Below are 18097 nucleotides of genomic sequence, written 5' to 3' on the forward strand. Positions count from 1 at the left end.
GGACCAACCATCTTGTATCTCCCAGAGAGGAGGTATAGAAAGTAGGCAAGTGTGGATGATTGAAACAAAATAATTTGGCCATGCTTCAACTTGTTTTAGTAAAAGTATCCAGTTTTATTCAATTAATATTTTACATATACCTTTCAGCAATGCAGAAACGGATTAACAGATTTTTTTGCCCTTACTGTTCTGCCTATCTGTGTCAATTTCTAGAGAAGTTCATGTCTGACAGCAAATACATTTTTATAACTCCTTTGGTGAAACCCCAACATAAGCAGCGTCTCATACCTGCACAAATACCTGCTCCCTTCTGACATGTGAAATTACTGAGCGAAGTGTGAGTTACATGACAGACTTTGACAGACCCACAAGGGGAGTAGCTGAATCACTGGTGTAGCCCACAGGTAAGGCGTGTCCCTTCGTAGATAAGCAACATTACTTCCTCTGTTATCTAAGCCTGACTGAGTTCACAAGGAACCGTTTACAGTATTGCTCAGATGAAATGAGCTTTCTAGCAAGCATGTTGCTGCAATGATCTCCTAACCTCTCTAGACTAACGCAGAGAAAGAACAGCTGGCTACCTGAAACAGCAGAGAATTAAACCAGGAACGTTGGCAAAGATTTATTAATAGAATCAACAGAATTTATCTGCAGAAAAAAAAATGATGAGGTCTAAGACGCTTGGGAAAATAAAGAAACGGCTTGACGAAGCCAAAAACAAATGGGCAAGGCTGTCCAAAGTAGATTTCAGCTACAATGAGAGTGCCAGGTTGGCAACAGACGCGCTGTTGGATGGCGGGCAGGAGGCTTTTCAAAAAGTTCTGACAGAAGAAGGAGAGGTGGAATTTCTTTCGAAACAAGAGGTCCAGTATATCATGGACAATGTTAAGGAACCTTATTACGCCAACGAGGGTCAAGGGGAGGGCGAGAACGGCACAGTGCAAAATGGGAATCACTCTCACCTCTCTGAAAGCTATTACCCCATTAATTCAGATGTCAGCGAAACCAAAACACCCCTGCACAACTGGAGCTCGGAAGACAAGCCCTACCTGAAGGATAAGTCCAGTGCTACGGTCTACTTCCAAACTGATAAAACCAATAATATCAGGGAGACCATTAGAAGAAGTATACACAGAACAAATCAGGTACGCACAAGATTTGTCTATGCTATGTAATGTAACTAGGGCACAGCTTCAATGATAAGAGGGAACACATGAAATTGTAATTATCTATATGTGGAAATTAGAAGCCCATCCAAGTAATTCATTTTTAGTTTCCATTTCATTAAAAGGATTCATTGCATTTAGAAATACATTGACTTATACTAACGTCCTGTTATTTCTAAACAAAATCCTGCAGCTCCCGAAATTATGATGGGGCTGGAGTACAATATTAAAAACGTGGGAACCTCAATGACCATGATCAGCTGCTGTGACAACATATAATGTGTCTGTAATTATTATAAAAGCAGACTGGACAAATAACTAATGAAACACTGTTTAGAAATAGATATGATTGCATTTACTTTTTACCTTTCAATGTATTTATTTTTCGCTTATTTGTCTTTCTGAGATTAGTATACAGCAAGGGGGAGGTGGACAGACACATACGGGGTGCATCATTCCTAAATGAGGGCACATTTATTTGCAATATTTATGGTACAGTCAACGATGGTCTTGATCATAACATGTGCTTAAGAGATTGACTGATCGTGTGCTTAAGAGAAGTTTTCAATCATCCACGGACTGTTACTATATTACAAGGTGATTAATTTATAATCAAACTGATTTTAAACATGACACCTTGGCCTAGATTTACTAAGCTGCGGGTTTGAAAAAGTGGGGATGTTGCCCATAGCAACCAATCAGATTCTAGCTGTCATTTTTTAGAAGGTACTAAATAAATGAAAGCTAGAATCTGATTGGTTGCTATAGGCAACATCCCCACTTTTTCAAACCCGCAGCTTAGTAAATCTAGCCCCTTGTGTTCAATAGAAACATATTAATATTCGAATGGGCTATAAAGTGTTATCTGTTCCCTGATTTCCATTAGCAGAAATACTGTATTTTTTTTTAACTAATTTTTGACATTTTGGGATTTATTTTATTCATCTGCAATTCATTTTCAATTCCTAGAAATTTGTAGACGCAGCTAAATTCACTTCTACCCTAATATAGATATTTTTACGCTCATTTACTGTAAGGTACATGACAGAATGAAACTGAAAGTGCAAAAGTAACATCTGTGCAAAACTGGCATTTAAAGTGGCAAATGAAACCTTGATTCTGTAATAAGTGCACATTTAATCATTTTTAATGTGGCTGCTGACAATGACCGTAGCATTGCCTTGCAGGAGCTAACATGCCGTTTGGTAATTAAGGCAAGGTCACTAAAAGGTATAGGTTAAAACTGTGACTCCAGGATAATAGCCCAGCAGGTGAATTAATTACTCAGTCCGCAGTGACCTCTCCTAGTCCTCGTTATCCCTGTCTCTGACGTTTATCCCCCTTTGACCTAAACGTTAGACATACTTGTTGGGCAATGGCACTCATGACAATTTTTAGTGGTTCAGAGCGGTTTAATAAACCAGGGGGTAAATGTATCAAGCTGAGAGTTTTTCAGCAGGTTTGAAAAACCAATCAGATTTTAGCTATCATTTATTTAGTACATTCTACAAAATGACAGCTAGAATCTGATTGGTTGCTATAGGCAACATCTCCACTTTTCAAACCCGCCGGAAAACTCTCAGCTTGATACATTTACCCCCATATCTCACTTTTGAATTAATTATATATTTTTCTTAAGTTACTTTGATTGTTGCCTAAAATATTGTTATATTCATTATTAACTTTATTAGTTTATTAAAATAGAACTACTATGAAATTAGGTCATTGTACAAATATACTCCAAAAATATCACGACAAGTTAATTTATATGTTGATATTAACCAATTGTTTTGTTAAAGAGAATGATATCATGGGGAACGACCTCAAACTGCATGGGAAATAATTTTTTGCTCACCGACCACAGATTAGGAAACTCTTCTCTACATGATCATGCTATGTACTAAGGGCATTTTCAGTGAATGTATCCTAAATTGGTAACTGTGTATTGCTAATTGGTCAAACACCTCTCCCTCCATTATTAATATACCATTAACAATACATGCTTTTGAAGATGCAGTTAATAAAATAAGCATAAAATAAATTCATTAGCCCAGTAAACAATTCTGCGTTAGTTGGCCCATATGGCAAATATAGCCTTGCATTTACAGTAAAATCGGATACACAGGAAAGTTTCCACCCATACGTTATAATTATACCATAATTAATAAATAGAAAAGCAATACAGAATGCTCAAACTAATAATTATTATTTGTGTAAGTAACTAATAATATAGAAATAATAACTATACACAGGAAAATGTTAAGTGTGATTGATCTGTACAAAAATTACCTTGATACAGTTACTACAAAAACTGACAAATAAAATAACAGCTTCAGGAAACAGGGATGAAAACATATCAACACTTTATTATGAGCAAAGCTACACTTCAACTCAATTACTAGCACAGAATTCACAATCAGCTTCTATAGTTAGTGCACATATGTTGACCAATGTCATAAACATGAAATGTTGTAAAAAAAATATATAGATACATTTACTATTATCCAGGACTGCATTAGAATTTTTAGGAGATTCCATGTTCAGGTCCTCTCTCCACCCCCACCATAACCGAAGGAGTATAATTTGAAATATAAAGACAGTTAAGGAAGTGAACTAACAATTATAGCTTGGTAAAGAATATTTAATCATTCACATAATTTTCCCTGACCCAGTGGAGCTTACAATCTATATTCCCTACTATACGAACGGACACATACTAGGGTTAATTTTGTGAAAAGCCAAATAACCTGCCATACATGTCTTTGGGGTGTGGGAGGAAACCCAAGCAAGCACCGGGAGAACATACAAACTCCTCACAGATAGGGCCCTGGTTGGAATCGAATCCCTGACTCCAGTGCTGTGAGGTAACAATTCTAAAACATACTGTAGCTTGTAGACTATATTAAGATAGGAGTCATCTGCGTATTCACATGTGTATTATAGGGATCATTTGCATACATTAAAAAGGTGATGTGACATTTGAAAACTGTGAGGAAGAAATACCGCCAAGTCTGTACTTTTACCATCTCTGAATTCCTGCAATTGCCCACAGATTTCTGATGTCTTATTAATTTACCATACAGTGCAGTTATATACCTTTAGTACAGTACAATAGAGCATAAGCCCAAAATCCCTCAGATATTCAGCTAGTCCTTCTCCCCAATTTCATCAGATTGCAGAACAGTTTCCTCATTCTCAGGAATTATACACCTGCCATCAAAATCAGGGGTACAACGTGCATCAACAAAGACTAGTAAAAATAATGTAAGCAAATGGATCCATATACCGGTACTGACTTTGTGTTGTGTGTCGCACCTATTTCTACGTGACCTCTCCAATCGATTGGTAAAATGTAACAAGGCTCTCGGGGAAGTCTGTGCGAGCACTATGTAAAGTGCATAGTGCATTATGTTGTTGCGCAGCTTGGAGACAAATCAATGAAGACATCTCAACGCTCCCTTGAAGAGAGGTGAAGCTCCAGTGCTCTAGTCTCTCAGTGTCATTGTCAGTGTCATTGACACATGGTCAGTGCCTTTAATGGGTGAGGTGCGTTCACCTACTTAGTGTTCCAATACCTTAATCACTGGGGTTATGACTGTCAGCCTGGTGGTAATCATATCCGCTCCCATTATAATTCTCCCACAAAATGATCTCTGTCACCCTAATAGTTTGCTTTCATAAATGCACACCGTCCTGCAAACTAATACACAAGTCGATCCGTTCCCTGGGATCTCCATCATTTGTGTAATGCACCGTTCCCTTTGGTCAATATTCCTTATAGTTCTATTGGGACTGCTGCAGGTGAGATGCACAATTCCTGTGAGTGAATTGGACCTCATAGCCATCCCCCCTCCCCCCCGAACAAATGTAGGGGGTCAGTTGCATAACACAAGCAATGCGGGTTCAAGTAAGGGACCCTCATCAGAGTATTAGTATGGAATGGGAGGGGGGGGGTGCAAATGTTATCTATTCTACTACTTGTTTCTGTAATGGATCAATAATAATGTATTAGTCCAGTGTTTCCCATACCCAGTCCTCAGGTACCCCTACCAGGGCATGTTTTCCATATTTCCTTGTTGGAGCACAGGTGTACTCGTTATTGACTGACATATTGTAACAGATCCAGGTGGTATAATTATTTCCCTTGTGACCAGCACTGTTAGGGGTCACTGAGGACTGGGTTTGGGAAACACTGTATTAGGCCAATGTTCTTGTATGACAGCGACTCTACCGTGTCAGTAAGAGCCACCAGAAAACCAGCTGTAAAATAGGGACATCAGCTCTAGGGGCCTAAATCATCCAGGTTCACATCTGCTGATTTTGAGCATATCCAATGCAGAATCATTCTGTGCAGACCCAGAACCTGGACATACGGTCGTAAACGCAGCCATGTCTGCTAGTAGCTTCGTGCGAAACAGAAAGGAAAGTTGCTCAATCAATTTATAGGCTTACAGCAGCAGGTGCTTGAAAGTGTGGGGTTATCCTGAAAGGAACAAATACAGAGAGCAATCCCCCAGCACACTGCTATAGCCAGTAACAAAGCTGCTATCTCTACTTGTACAAAAAAATGCAGAATTCTTAGCTACAAACATTTGCAAATGCATGGTAAGCCACCCGCCACCTCACGGCGCTTCTGCTGATAGGGTGGTAATAACTCTAATCAATGAGAGTCCCTATTTTTGTGGCATACATATATGTGTTTTTTTAAATTGAGAGCTAACTTACTCCAAGAGCCTTCAAATACCAGTCTAGCACCAGCACTCCCCATCAGCTACTGATACCAGAGCCTCTCAAGCAAACAAAACAAAAAGGAAAGTTGCTCAATCAATTATCTTTGTACGCAAAGGACACGTACTACAGATCTGTTCCTTGTTGAATTCAGGAGTGTGTAGAACCAATTTACGTGTTCAGAATGCAAACCTTGATGAATAAGCCTCTACATGTGCATTGTACCGTCTGACACTTTTTTGGCTAAAACTTAGTGTTTGCACAGAGACCTAGAAGTATGTTAATGGTCCTTTTACAGAAAGTGCTGCTGTGCTGAGTGACACAATTGACGTTTCATACATTATCTGTAAAATCAGTAAAACAGTGTGTAATTAGGCAGCCTGCAGAAGCCACCTCCGGAGACCTCGTTTGCACATCAGCTGACATTTGCAATTGATACCTTTTCCATCTCTGAAGTTGGATGTTGCACAATACTTTCACCCACCTTCTGCAGGTAATCACTTCACGGATATTACAGCACAATATATGTCTACGTATAGCTTTGTGTTTCCCGTGCAGCCCCACTTCACTGGAATGATCTCCCTCGTTCCATCCGCCTCTCTCCTACTCTGTGCTCCTTCAAACGTGCGCTGAAAACCCACCTCTTCCTTAAAGCCTACCAACCATCCGCATAACCCCTTCATCTCCTCCACTCGCTCTCTCCCTTGCCTCATCTGGCTCCCCTTGTGCCTGTTCTGTTTTCCCTCCCTTAGGATGTAAGCTCACTTGAGCAGGGCCCTCTTTCCTCCTGTCTCCTCACCTGTTCTTCTGCTCCGTGTTTATTGCTTTAACCTGCCTGGAGCTCCTGAAGTACTGGTATCTCTGTTTATTGTTTTGTACTGTTTCACCCTGTATAGTGTACTGTTTGTATGGTGTACGGCGCTGCGGAAATCTTGTGGCGCCTAACACGTAAGGGATAATAATAATAATAATAATAATTGTGCACAGAAAAGAAGACAGCAGTGTATGTTCTCACCCATCGTCCTAACATAACTGGCTGCATAAAATACATGCCGTTAATTAATACCGGTTAATTATAAAAGTATTCACAGCATTAACAAATAATTATGCATGAAAAAATAGGCGATGTATCGTCTAGATGGCGTCAATACACTCCCTCTCCCACTTGGTCCCAGCGCTGGATTTAAAGTCTGAACCCCTACCTCTGATTATACCCCAAGGGTCTGCTCCCTTAACTATAATGGTGTTTTCAGGGGCAGGGGGTTTGGGGCAGAATGGGTCTTCAGAAGCGCTAGTCATGTCACTCACCCCATCACAAGGTGACCATGCACCAAAAACTGTGTGCGCAATAAGGAAAACTAGGTTTTTTCAGCTGTCTCTAAATCACATCCAACATGTACAGTGGATATAAAAAGTCTACACACCGTTATTGAAATTGTAGATGTTTGTGTTGTAAAGAGTGAACTCAAGATAAACCATAGTAAATGGGGTAATATCTGCGCAAAACCCAGTAAAGTAGGAGGTGGCTGCCGATCACGGGGACAGTGTAAAGGGGGAGACCCCTCCCTCTAGTTGAAATTGTAGAGAACCACAAGAAAAAACTTGGGGTAGTCCCCAGGCGCCTGTAGTGTTTCAACAAAACAAAAACAAATAAAGGAAATATAATATATAGGTGTTTATTGGTCAATGGCCTGACCGCAGAGATGGAGAAAGATGTGTATTACATCTTTCAATGCTGCGATGGCGCTAAAACTTAAAATGACAGGCACACAGCAATCATGCTGGCATGCAGATAATAAGTATAAACACTGGATGTAAACACAGTCTGTTCAGTGAACCTTGTTGGAAGACATAATAATCAAATTCAATCCAGTGTTGCAGTCACCATATAAACAAGGCCCCAAATAATTGTGGATGATAGGATCACATAAAATCCATAAAGTTCCCGTGTTGAATTGCACAATTTAGAATCACAATAGGTCAACAAGAGTCAATAAATGTTCCTAAAAAGAGGTAGCAGCTCCGGTACATCATAGGAGGGGGAATAAGGAAGGAAAACTCACCCCACTCCTAGAAAGTCCGCCTCACAGATGTCCGTTTGGGGAGGCCGCTGTGCGAGTCCTAGTCCACGCTGCTTGGCATCCAGCTGCCGAGTGAAAATTGGTAGTTCGCGCATGCGCATGCGGTGGTGTGTGTCCGGTCTGTGTCAACGTGCAGCCGGCTTGACAGTGTATAGTGCAAATGCAGATGAATGTTGGCAAATCCGTTTGGGATCGATAACCTACGCGTTTCACCCAGTGATGGGCTTCCTCAGGGATGTATGGAGGGCAAAGGCCACTTTGCCTCCTTTTATAGTTGTCTAAAACGGATTTGACCACTTATTGATGATGATCTTCACATTGTTCCATCGTACATGTTAGAATTGTTTTATACCCCACTTCTGATTTGTACCTTTCAACAATGAGATCCCGTAGATGTTTCAAAGCTCCTTGCGGACCTTGACTATCCCATAGGCTGCAATCAAGAGAACCACCAGGAGATCCTACAAGAACATGTGAATTAATTTGGGGTTAATCACCATCTCTTTCATTACTGGCAGGTGTATGCTAATTACCTTTCAACATGATTTTGAATATGATTGGTTAACTCTGAACACAGCTACAGCCCCATAATGAAAGTGAACACTTATGCAATAAAAATATTGTGGGTTTTTCATTTTCACTTCTTTCTCCTTAAAAAATATCTATTTTTTTTTCACTTAAATTCATTTTGATTCTATAACAGATTAACACACAATTTTGATTTGAGGCTTTACATCACAAACATCTGCAATTTCAGTAGATTCATGCGTCCAACAGCAAAACTTACCCGAAAAGACTAAGGGCTAGATTTACTAAGCTGCGGGTTTGAAAAAGTGGGGATGTTGCCTATAGCAACCAATCAGGTTCTAGCTGTCATTTTGTAGAAGGTACTAAATAAATGAAAGCTAGAATCTGATTGGTTGCCATAGGCAACATCCCCACTTTTTCAAACCCGCAGCTTAGTAAATCTAGCCCTGAAAGATCTTAATATGTATAGTTTGGAGCAGAGAAGGGAATGGGGGGACATGATAGAAACTTTCATATATATATCAAGGGTTATAACAAGGTGCAGGAGGGAAACATTCTACAAAGTATTAGAACATGAGGACATGCACTGACACTGGGGGGAAGAGAAGTATTAGAACACGAGGACATGTACTGACACTGGGGGGAAGAGAAGTATTAGAACACGAGGACATGCACTGACACTGGGGGGAAGAGAAGTATTAGGACACGAGGACTGTACTGACACTGGGGGGAAGAGAAGTATTAGAACACGAGGACATGTACTGACACTGGGGGGGGGAGAGAAGTATTAGAACACGAGGACATGTACTGACACTGGGGGGAAGAGAAGTATTAGAACACGAGGACATGCACTGACACTGGGGGGAAGAGAAGTATTAGGACACGAGGACATGTACTGACACTGGGGGGAAGAGAAGTATTAGGACACGAGGACTGTACTGACACTGGGGGGAAGAGAAGTATTAGAACACGAGGACATGTACTGACACTGGGGGGAAGAGAAGTATTAGAACACGAACACATGCACTGACACTGAGGGGAAGAGAAGTATTAGGACACGAGGACATGTACTGACACTGGGGGGAAGAGAAGTATTAGGACACGAGGACTGTACTGACACTGGGGGGAAGAGAAGTATTAGAACACGAGGACATGTACTGACACTGGGGGGGGGAGAGAAGTATTAGAACACGAGGACATGTACTGACACTGGGGGGAAGAGAAGTATTAGAACACGAGGACATGTACTGACACTGGGGGGAAGAGAAGTATTAGAACACGAGGACATGTACTGACACTGGGGGGGAAGAGAAGTATTAGAACACGAGGACATGTACTGACACTGGGGGGAAGAGAAGTATTAGAACACGAGGACATGCACTGACACTGGGGGGAAGAGAAGTATTAGAACACGAGGACTGTACTGACACTGGGGGAAGAGAAGTATTAGAACACGAGGACATGCACTGACACTGGGGGGAAGAGAAGTATTAGAACACGAGGACATGTACTGACACTGGGGGGAAGAGAAGTATTAGAACACGAGGACATGCACTGACACTGGGGGGAAGAGAAGTATTAGAACACGAGGACATGTACTGACACTGGGGGGAAGAGAAGTATTAGAACACGAGGACATGCACTGACACTGGGGGGAAGAGAAGTATTAGGACACGAGGACATGTACTGACACTGGGGGGAAGAGAAGTATTAGGACACGAGGACTGTACTGACACTGGGGGGAAGAGAAGTATTAGAACACGAGGACATGTACTGACACTGGGGGAAGAGAAGTATTAGAACACGAGGACATGTACTGACACTGGGGGGAAGAGAAGTATTAGAACACGAGGACATGCACTGACACTGGGGGGAAGAGAAGTATTAGGACACGAGGACATGTACTGACACTGGGGGGAAGAGAAGTATTAGAACACGAGGACATGTACTGACACTGGGGGGAAGAGAAGTATTAGAACACGAGGACATGTACTGACACTGGGGGGAAGAGAAGTATTAGAACACGAGGACATGCACTGACACTGGGGGGAAGAGAAGTATTAGGACACGAGGACATGTACTGACACTGGGGGGAAGAGAAGTATTAGAACACGAGGACATGCACTGACACTGGGGGGAAGAGAAGTATTAGGACACAAGGACATGTACTGACACTGGGGGGAAGAGAAGTATTAGGACACGAGGACTGTACTGACACTGGGGGGAAGAGAAGTATTAGAACACGAGGACATGTACTGACACTGGGGGGAAGAGAAGTATTAGAACACGAGGACATGCACTGACACTGGGGGGAAGAGAAGTATTAGGACACGAGGACATGTACTGACACTGGGGGGAAGAGAAGTATTAGAACACGAGGACATGTACTGACACTGGGGGGAAGAGAAGTATTAGGACACGAGGACTGTACTGACACTGGGGGGAAGAGAAGTATTAGGACACGAGGACTGTACTGACACTGGGGGGAAGAGAAGTATTAGAACACGAGGACATGTACTGACACTGGGGGGAAGAGAAGTATTAGAACACGAGGACATGCACTGACACTGGGGGGAAGAGAAGTATTAGGACACGAGGACATGTACTGACACTGGGGGGAAGAGAAGTATTAGAACACGAGGACATGCACTGACACTGGGGGGAAGAGAAGTATTAGAACACGAGGACATGTACTGACACTGGGGGGAAGAGAAGTATTAGGACACGAGGACATGTACTGACACTGGGGGGAAGAGAAGTATTAGGACACGAGGACATGCACTGACACTGGGGGGAAGAGAAGTATTAGGACACGAGGACATGTACTGACACTGGGGGGAAGAGAAGTATTAGAACACGAGGACATGCACTGACACTGGGGGGAAGAGAAGTATTAGAACACGATGACATGTACTGACACTGGGGGGAAGAGAAGTATTAGAACACGAGGACATGTACTGACACTGGGGGGAAGAGAAGTATTAGAACACGAGGACATGTACTGACACTGGAGGGAAGAGAAGTATTAGAACACGAGGACATGTACTGACACTGGGGGGAAGAGAAGTATTAGAACACGAGGACATGTACTGACACTGGGGGGAAGAGAAGTATTAGAACACGAGGACATGTACTGACACTGGGGGGAAGAGAAGTATTAGAACACGAGGACATGTACTGACACTGAGGGGAGAATAAGACTGAATAAAGTGCAATGGATTCTGTTTGAAGTTTTGCTGCAATAAAAGCAATACTAACTCTTGTAACAAAGTGTAATAGTTTCTTTATGATATTTAAAATAAAGGCGATAAACATGTTATAGCTTCATAACCCATCTGTAGTAAGTATCAGAGACATATCAGAGACAATCTCTGTGTATCTGAATTGTGTCTGTACATAGCTGTCACCCAGTATTATGTTCTCTCCTGTACATAGAGAGCGACATTTACTGAACGTCTAAACCTCTGTGTGTCTAAATTTAACTTGTAAACTGGATGGACCAGCTGAAACCTATAACAATATATGAGTTTTGACATTTTCACACGGTGTGAAGTGACCTAGGGGGAAGGATTCAAGGTAATATCTTGTCTTTTTATGTAATAACACAACAAGCAGTGAGCAGGTTCAGTGGATTATGGGTAATAAGTCTGCACGGGATCCTGGGTAAAATGAGTTGTTTTATAGAATTACGATGGACATTGATGCAGACAGGGGCGGATCTAGGCAACTGCTCTACCCGGGGCGATTTTAGGGGGGGGGGGATTTAGGGCCTTGCCCCTTTCTAATTTCTACGGCTGCTGACGGCTGCACAGTATATGCAGGTCCGTTCAGCATTGGCAGTGTGCTGTCCCGCTGCTCTGATTGTGTTTAAAACACAATCAGAGCAGCCGAACAGCACACTGTCACTGCTGAACGGACCTGCACAGTGTGCAGCTGCCGGCAGCAAGCCCCTGCTAGGGGGGGTGATCGCCCCGATCCCCCCCCTCCCCCCCCCCTGGATCCACCACTGGATGCAGAGCAAAGGATTCTGGGTGACTGACAGCGCGTCCTCTACAGTACAGAACATGAACCATATTGGGTTTAAGAATAATGACTGATGCTGATACCTGACTTTGTCAAACACTTTGTCATCTGTCAGCATCAACCCCTATATGGGACCAGCACTTATTTCCATGGCACAGACTGGTTAGCTTCCGGGTTATCCATGGTGGCAAGGTCTGCGGAGAAAGTTTTCCAAAAATGGGCATGATTTAACGAATTGATTCATAGATTGGGTGAAACAGGGGGTGTAACTTAAATGATATAGTAGACCACTAAGGAATGTAATCCCCCATCTCCTGACCACAACTCTCTATGACAGCCATCGGGTGTAACAGGCCAGGGACAGTTCCGTTCAGTTTCTGGCTCCATGATGCATAAAATCGGCATTCAAAACTATACATTGCAGAATTCTAAAGCACCAGTGTGTTTCTGTATTTTCACTGCAAATTTCGGCAATCACATGCATTGCATGACTATTAGATCCAAGCTCACATGGAATTAGCAGCATCTTCCATTGTAACTACTAACAGATCTGGTTTCCATTGGAGTCTCTTAGTAATAACAAAAGGGGAGACATATTTATATATATTGTGTCTGATAATGGTCTCTCTGACCATATAACCTGTAGTAGCACTAAAGGGCTAATAAGACAGCTTAATGCAAACATAAGATCCTGGTAGAAAAGGACAAAATCAAATGAAAACTACAGATAACATCAAAAAAATCAAGTTAAAATGATTAAACATGAGCAGGAATTAAACATAAGACCTGGTAACAGAAAGCACTAACACCCTGACCATTAAACCAAATAGTGTAATCACAACACAAATATATGAGAGTATAAACTTTTCCCATAGAAAGTATAAACTAAGAAGTGTGCACGCTACCAGCTGTAGCTGCTGGAAATATGACGCCTGATTTATCTCTTGTCTGGAAGGGTTTTTCTTGAACCCTATCATATTTTTTCTCCCCGTAACCACCTAAGACATTAATTATACGTATACTGAGCTGATCCTCATTTATGTCTAAAATTAATCATGAGAGTGAGATGGCAGTGTCCCCCTACCAGGGGAATACCCATGAAATAGTATGATCTCCACCAAATGGGTGTGGCCAACCATCATAGGGGGTGTGCCCAGCCACCAGAGAGGCGTGGTCACCCACTAGAGGGGGTGTGGTCTGTCCATAGGTCAAATCACTACACTAAGTTAATGAAACACTTTATCTTGAAATCACAGGTGTTTCCATTATATTCTCAACACCTGTATCTCTTATATAAACCAACGATAAATCCCATTTTTTAACGTGAGACGGTTTAATATAAGATATAGTAATAGAAAGACTGTTATTAAAGGTCTTGTGATTGTAATGTTATAAGGTGGTGGGAACTTTGATGATTAAACACTATAAATCATATTACAGCTCATCTACAGCCTCTGACCTACAGGATGTAAGTAGTACAGCCTCACCTATGCCCAGAGCAAGCAATGCCTCTAACTACAAGGATATCTGATTAGTCAGAATTAAGGCGGCTGGGTTCATACAAAGTGAGAGAGTAGAAAAACAATCTCTCTAGCAACAATGTATCAATGCAGATATTAATTAATCAATTTATTGATTCATTTGACAGCTTGAAAAAAAGAGGTTTATTGTCATTACCTTGAGCTGTACACGTAAAACACATACTTCATACTTACCAACTTTCTGAAGTTGTCTTCCGGGAACCCGCCGGGGGCGGTGGGCGTGATGGGGGGCAGGGCTCCAAAATTTGTGTCATTTGGGCCAAACGCCGCGATTCCCGGTGAATCGCAGCATTTGGACCTAATTCTGCCCAAGTGGGCAGATGCTGGAGGTTGCCACACTCTCCTGGGAGTCCGTGAGACTCTCGCAAAATGCAGGAGTCTCCCAGACATTCCGGGAGAGTTGGCAAGTATGACATACTTATATAACTTTCTTCTGAATAGATTATTATGTGCAGGTTCTCTTATTAGATCAGCTAGGAGTGAAAGACAGACTTTCAGATCCTTATACAAGTTTTATTTCCCATCTGTCATGACAAAACTACTGACCATCATAATAAACAATTAATAGACTACTATTACCCACAATTGTACAGCCCTTGCAGATTGAAAGCGCAATGAATATTTAACAGCCTATGGACCATTATGGTCCTTATGCAGACATGTATCTTCTATCTAAACGGCCAACAGTGAAAATTGAACAACGCACCAAGGGGTATATTTACTAAACTGCGGGTTTGAAAAAGTGGAGATGTTGTCTATAGCAACCAATCAGATTCTAGCTGTCATTTTGTAGAATGCCCTAAATAAATGAGTACTAGAATCTGAGGGGTTGCTATAGGCAACATCTCCACTTCTCCAAACCTGCAGTTTAGTAAATATACAGCAAGTTTCTATGGGTAGATCTATACTTTAAAATCCCTGACTGAAGACTAATCTATAAATGTAAAAGATATCACTGTCTCCTGTACAGGTCCTCGCTATCATGATGGACGAGTTCACAGACGCTGAGATATTCTGCGATGTGCTGGAAGCTGCTATCAAAAGGAACGTGTTTGTCTACCTACTGCTTGATGTCAGCAAGTTACAGCACTTCATCGACATGTGTGAGAAACTGCAGGTGAAAGACATACATCTCAAGGTACAGATTATTATAAGACACCATTGTTATTTAAGAGCTTTCAACAAAATATATAATCTGTGTTTTATTTATTTTTCAGATATATGAGTTTTTCATATCTCATCTCTATAGGGACTGTTTTCAAATAAGCATCTTCATCACTTCTGACACTTAACATAACGATATTGAATTAAATCTGCCTTTCTGATTAGGGTGAAACACTTACCATACCCACTATACCCACCATAGTCCTCAACCGGCCGCCCACGCCACCATTTGTTTTCAGGGCTCTGTCATTTGCATCACAGTGTGACACTGTAGTGGGGGGGGGGGGGGGGGGGGGGTGTAGCCAAGGACCAATCAGAAGCTGCAAACATACAGCTTGCGACTTCCTATTGGTCTGTTTGCTACACCCCCTTTCAGGCTCCAATTTTTGGCTACACCTCCTTTCAGCACATGTTTTCTCAGACCACTCCCAAAAAGAAGACGGATATTTGTATGCACTCTAGTTCCTATTGAGGGGCTATGAAGTCTTCCAAACCTTTTTTATCACTTTTTTCAGTGATGGTCATTTCGTATATTAGCAGAAGGTCCAAAAGAAAATAGCGGGTGTAAGAAAATCTGTTTGTGTAAATGCACCTCCTTTTCGCCTCCTCACACATACATAGGTGCCCACATTTTACATTTTTGTGCCTACCTCGTAAAATCCTTCTGCGCCTATTTTTTGTGGATGGCGCCTCTGTTCGGCAACACACACAGCAGAAACAATGCAAAAATAATACTTCTAAATCCTGAGATCTAACAATATATACCACCTTCTTCATTTAATCTAAAAGTGATTCAGGATGTTTCTCTTTAAGAGTTTCTGTTTTGAATACAATTTTGAAATAGTTTATGCATATAGATTAACCTTAGACAAACGACTTACTTCAGCAATCCCCAGAAAAGTCCCAGTTTATGCTTAAACACCGCCGGCCTGAAATTTCTTTGTTCTAACTCTGTCGCCAGGAAGAACAGTAGAAAAATATTTCGCTAACAGTTGTATGTTTGACTCTATGGGTTTCATTGTTGTTTTGTCACAAGCTTCATGTCATGACAAACGTTTCTGGTATTTCCAGAATATATCGGTCAGAAGTGTAACTGGAGAAGTTTACTGTGCGAAATCTGGCAAGAAGTTTTGTGGCCAAATTCATGAAAAGTTCATCATATCAGACTGGAGATGCGTCCTCTCTGGATCGTACAGGTAGGTGGCTCTTCTCTACTCACCGGCTGTAGATGTTACTCATAGATATTTGTGTCTAAAAGTACTTCTCCTTCGTTGTAAAACTATCAAATTCCAGTCACTTACATTTTCCACATCGCCGCTTCTAAATTTCTACTTCGATCACTGATCACATTCCGTGTAAAATATACCAAAACTATGCCAACTGGACCACCCGTAGAGTACATATGGCCTTGGTTGGAGAGAATACTGTTAATAAAATATATGAATGAAGTATCATTAAAGTTGTTTCAAATCGTTACTACATCAAATTCCAATCACTGCAATATCAGAATGTAGTCAGGAAGTTTTTTAATCGAAGTGATTCGACATTGTACATCTGTGCGACGTCCTCAGCAATCAGCAATGATTCTGTCCAATCCAAATCTGAACGTTGTGTGGTCATATCTGATATCTAATTGTTCTGTGATTGGGCGGCGTGACTGGTTCATAGTATTTTATAGTAGAATATGCTTTTCCCATCTTCCTTATCTTACTATTGCAGTGGTCAGGGAACAGGGGTAAATTACCCCAAATGGGGTAAAAATGAAATTCCTGGGGGTAATGCTGACGATTCACATGCTGTCAGTTGGATTGTAGACCCCTTTAAATGTGAAATTGCTGTTGTACCAGAAGAGCCTCAGGGGTTGGCAGAGGCACTTCTTGAGTTTCGATGCAATAATGAAGCACGTAATGCATTTGAAAACAAAGCAGATCTGTCATATTTTTGGATGTCAACTGCTGCAAAGGCATTCAAAATTGCACATGAGGAGACAGTCAAAAAGTTGCTGCCTCTTGCAACAACCTACCTTTGCGAACAAGGATTTTCCACTCTAGCGAACATAAAAAAACAAAGCAGAGAAATCGATTGGACGCTGAAGACTGTATCCAAATTGCTCTGGCATCAAAATGCCCCAATATTGATGCTCTTGTATCAAAAATGAAGCAACATCATTTCTCCAAAACCTGAAGTTTTGAAGTTGAAGCTTTCAAAGAAATTTTGAATAGATTCAATAAAATTTTGAATTCCAATAATTAATAATATATGATTTCCTTCCTTTCAAATCAAGGGGGTAACATCTAAATATATTTGGGGGTAAAAGGTAAAAAGGTTCCCTGACCCCTGTACTATTCGAACACAGAGTATGTCTGTGAGTCACATATTGTTAATCTCTTACCAGATTGTCACTTGGCATCGACTCTCACTCGGCTCCAACCCATCAAATTCGTTACCGCCCTGCCTTCTGCTACGCCTTCTAGGATTGGTGACCAATATCAATCTTTCTGTTTCCAAGCCCTCAAATAATAACGATAAATAGATCCTCATTAAAGATTTCTAGCCAAACCCTAATTAAAGGGTAACTCCTATTAAAAAGTGATAGCCCCCATATTTTTACAGTTCATTAATATATAATTAACTGTGCACCAGCTAGCCCTGGGCGGAAATCGAACTCATAACCCCTGCGCTACAAGGCACAAGTGCTAACCACTGAGCCACCGTGCTGGCCATAGGAACTGGAGAGACAGAAGCTTTGCTCTCCAGCGCCCCCTGTCCTTCACGAAGCATGTAACGATCCCAAAGTGGAACAAGGGGGCATTGTGGCACAGACAGGATGTTGGGGGCACTCCGGTAAGCACAGTGCCCTCCTGCC

General features: G+C 41.6%; 1 protein-coding gene across 1 annotated transcript in view; it reads left to right on the plus strand.

Annotated features, from left to right (window-relative positions):
* Positions 1–439: 439 nt before the first annotated feature.
* Positions 440–18097, plus strand: part of FAM83A (family with sequence similarity 83 member A) — a 41060-nt gene continuing 23402 nt past the window's right edge. The window contains exons 1-3 of the mRNA XM_075214025.1: positions 440–1145; positions 15038–15205; positions 16303–16427. Of these exons, the coding sequence (XP_075070126.1) occupies positions 663–1145; positions 15038–15205; positions 16303–16427 (776 nt within the window). The 5' untranslated portion in view covers positions 440–662. The remainder of the gene's footprint in view (positions 1146–15037; positions 15206–16302; positions 16428–18097) is intronic.

Source organism: Mixophyes fleayi, chromosome 5 (genome assembly GCF_038048845.1).
Source record: "Mixophyes fleayi isolate aMixFle1 chromosome 5, aMixFle1.hap1, whole genome shotgun sequence".
NCBI lineage: Eukaryota > Metazoa > Chordata > Amphibia > Anura > Limnodynastidae > Mixophyes > Mixophyes fleayi.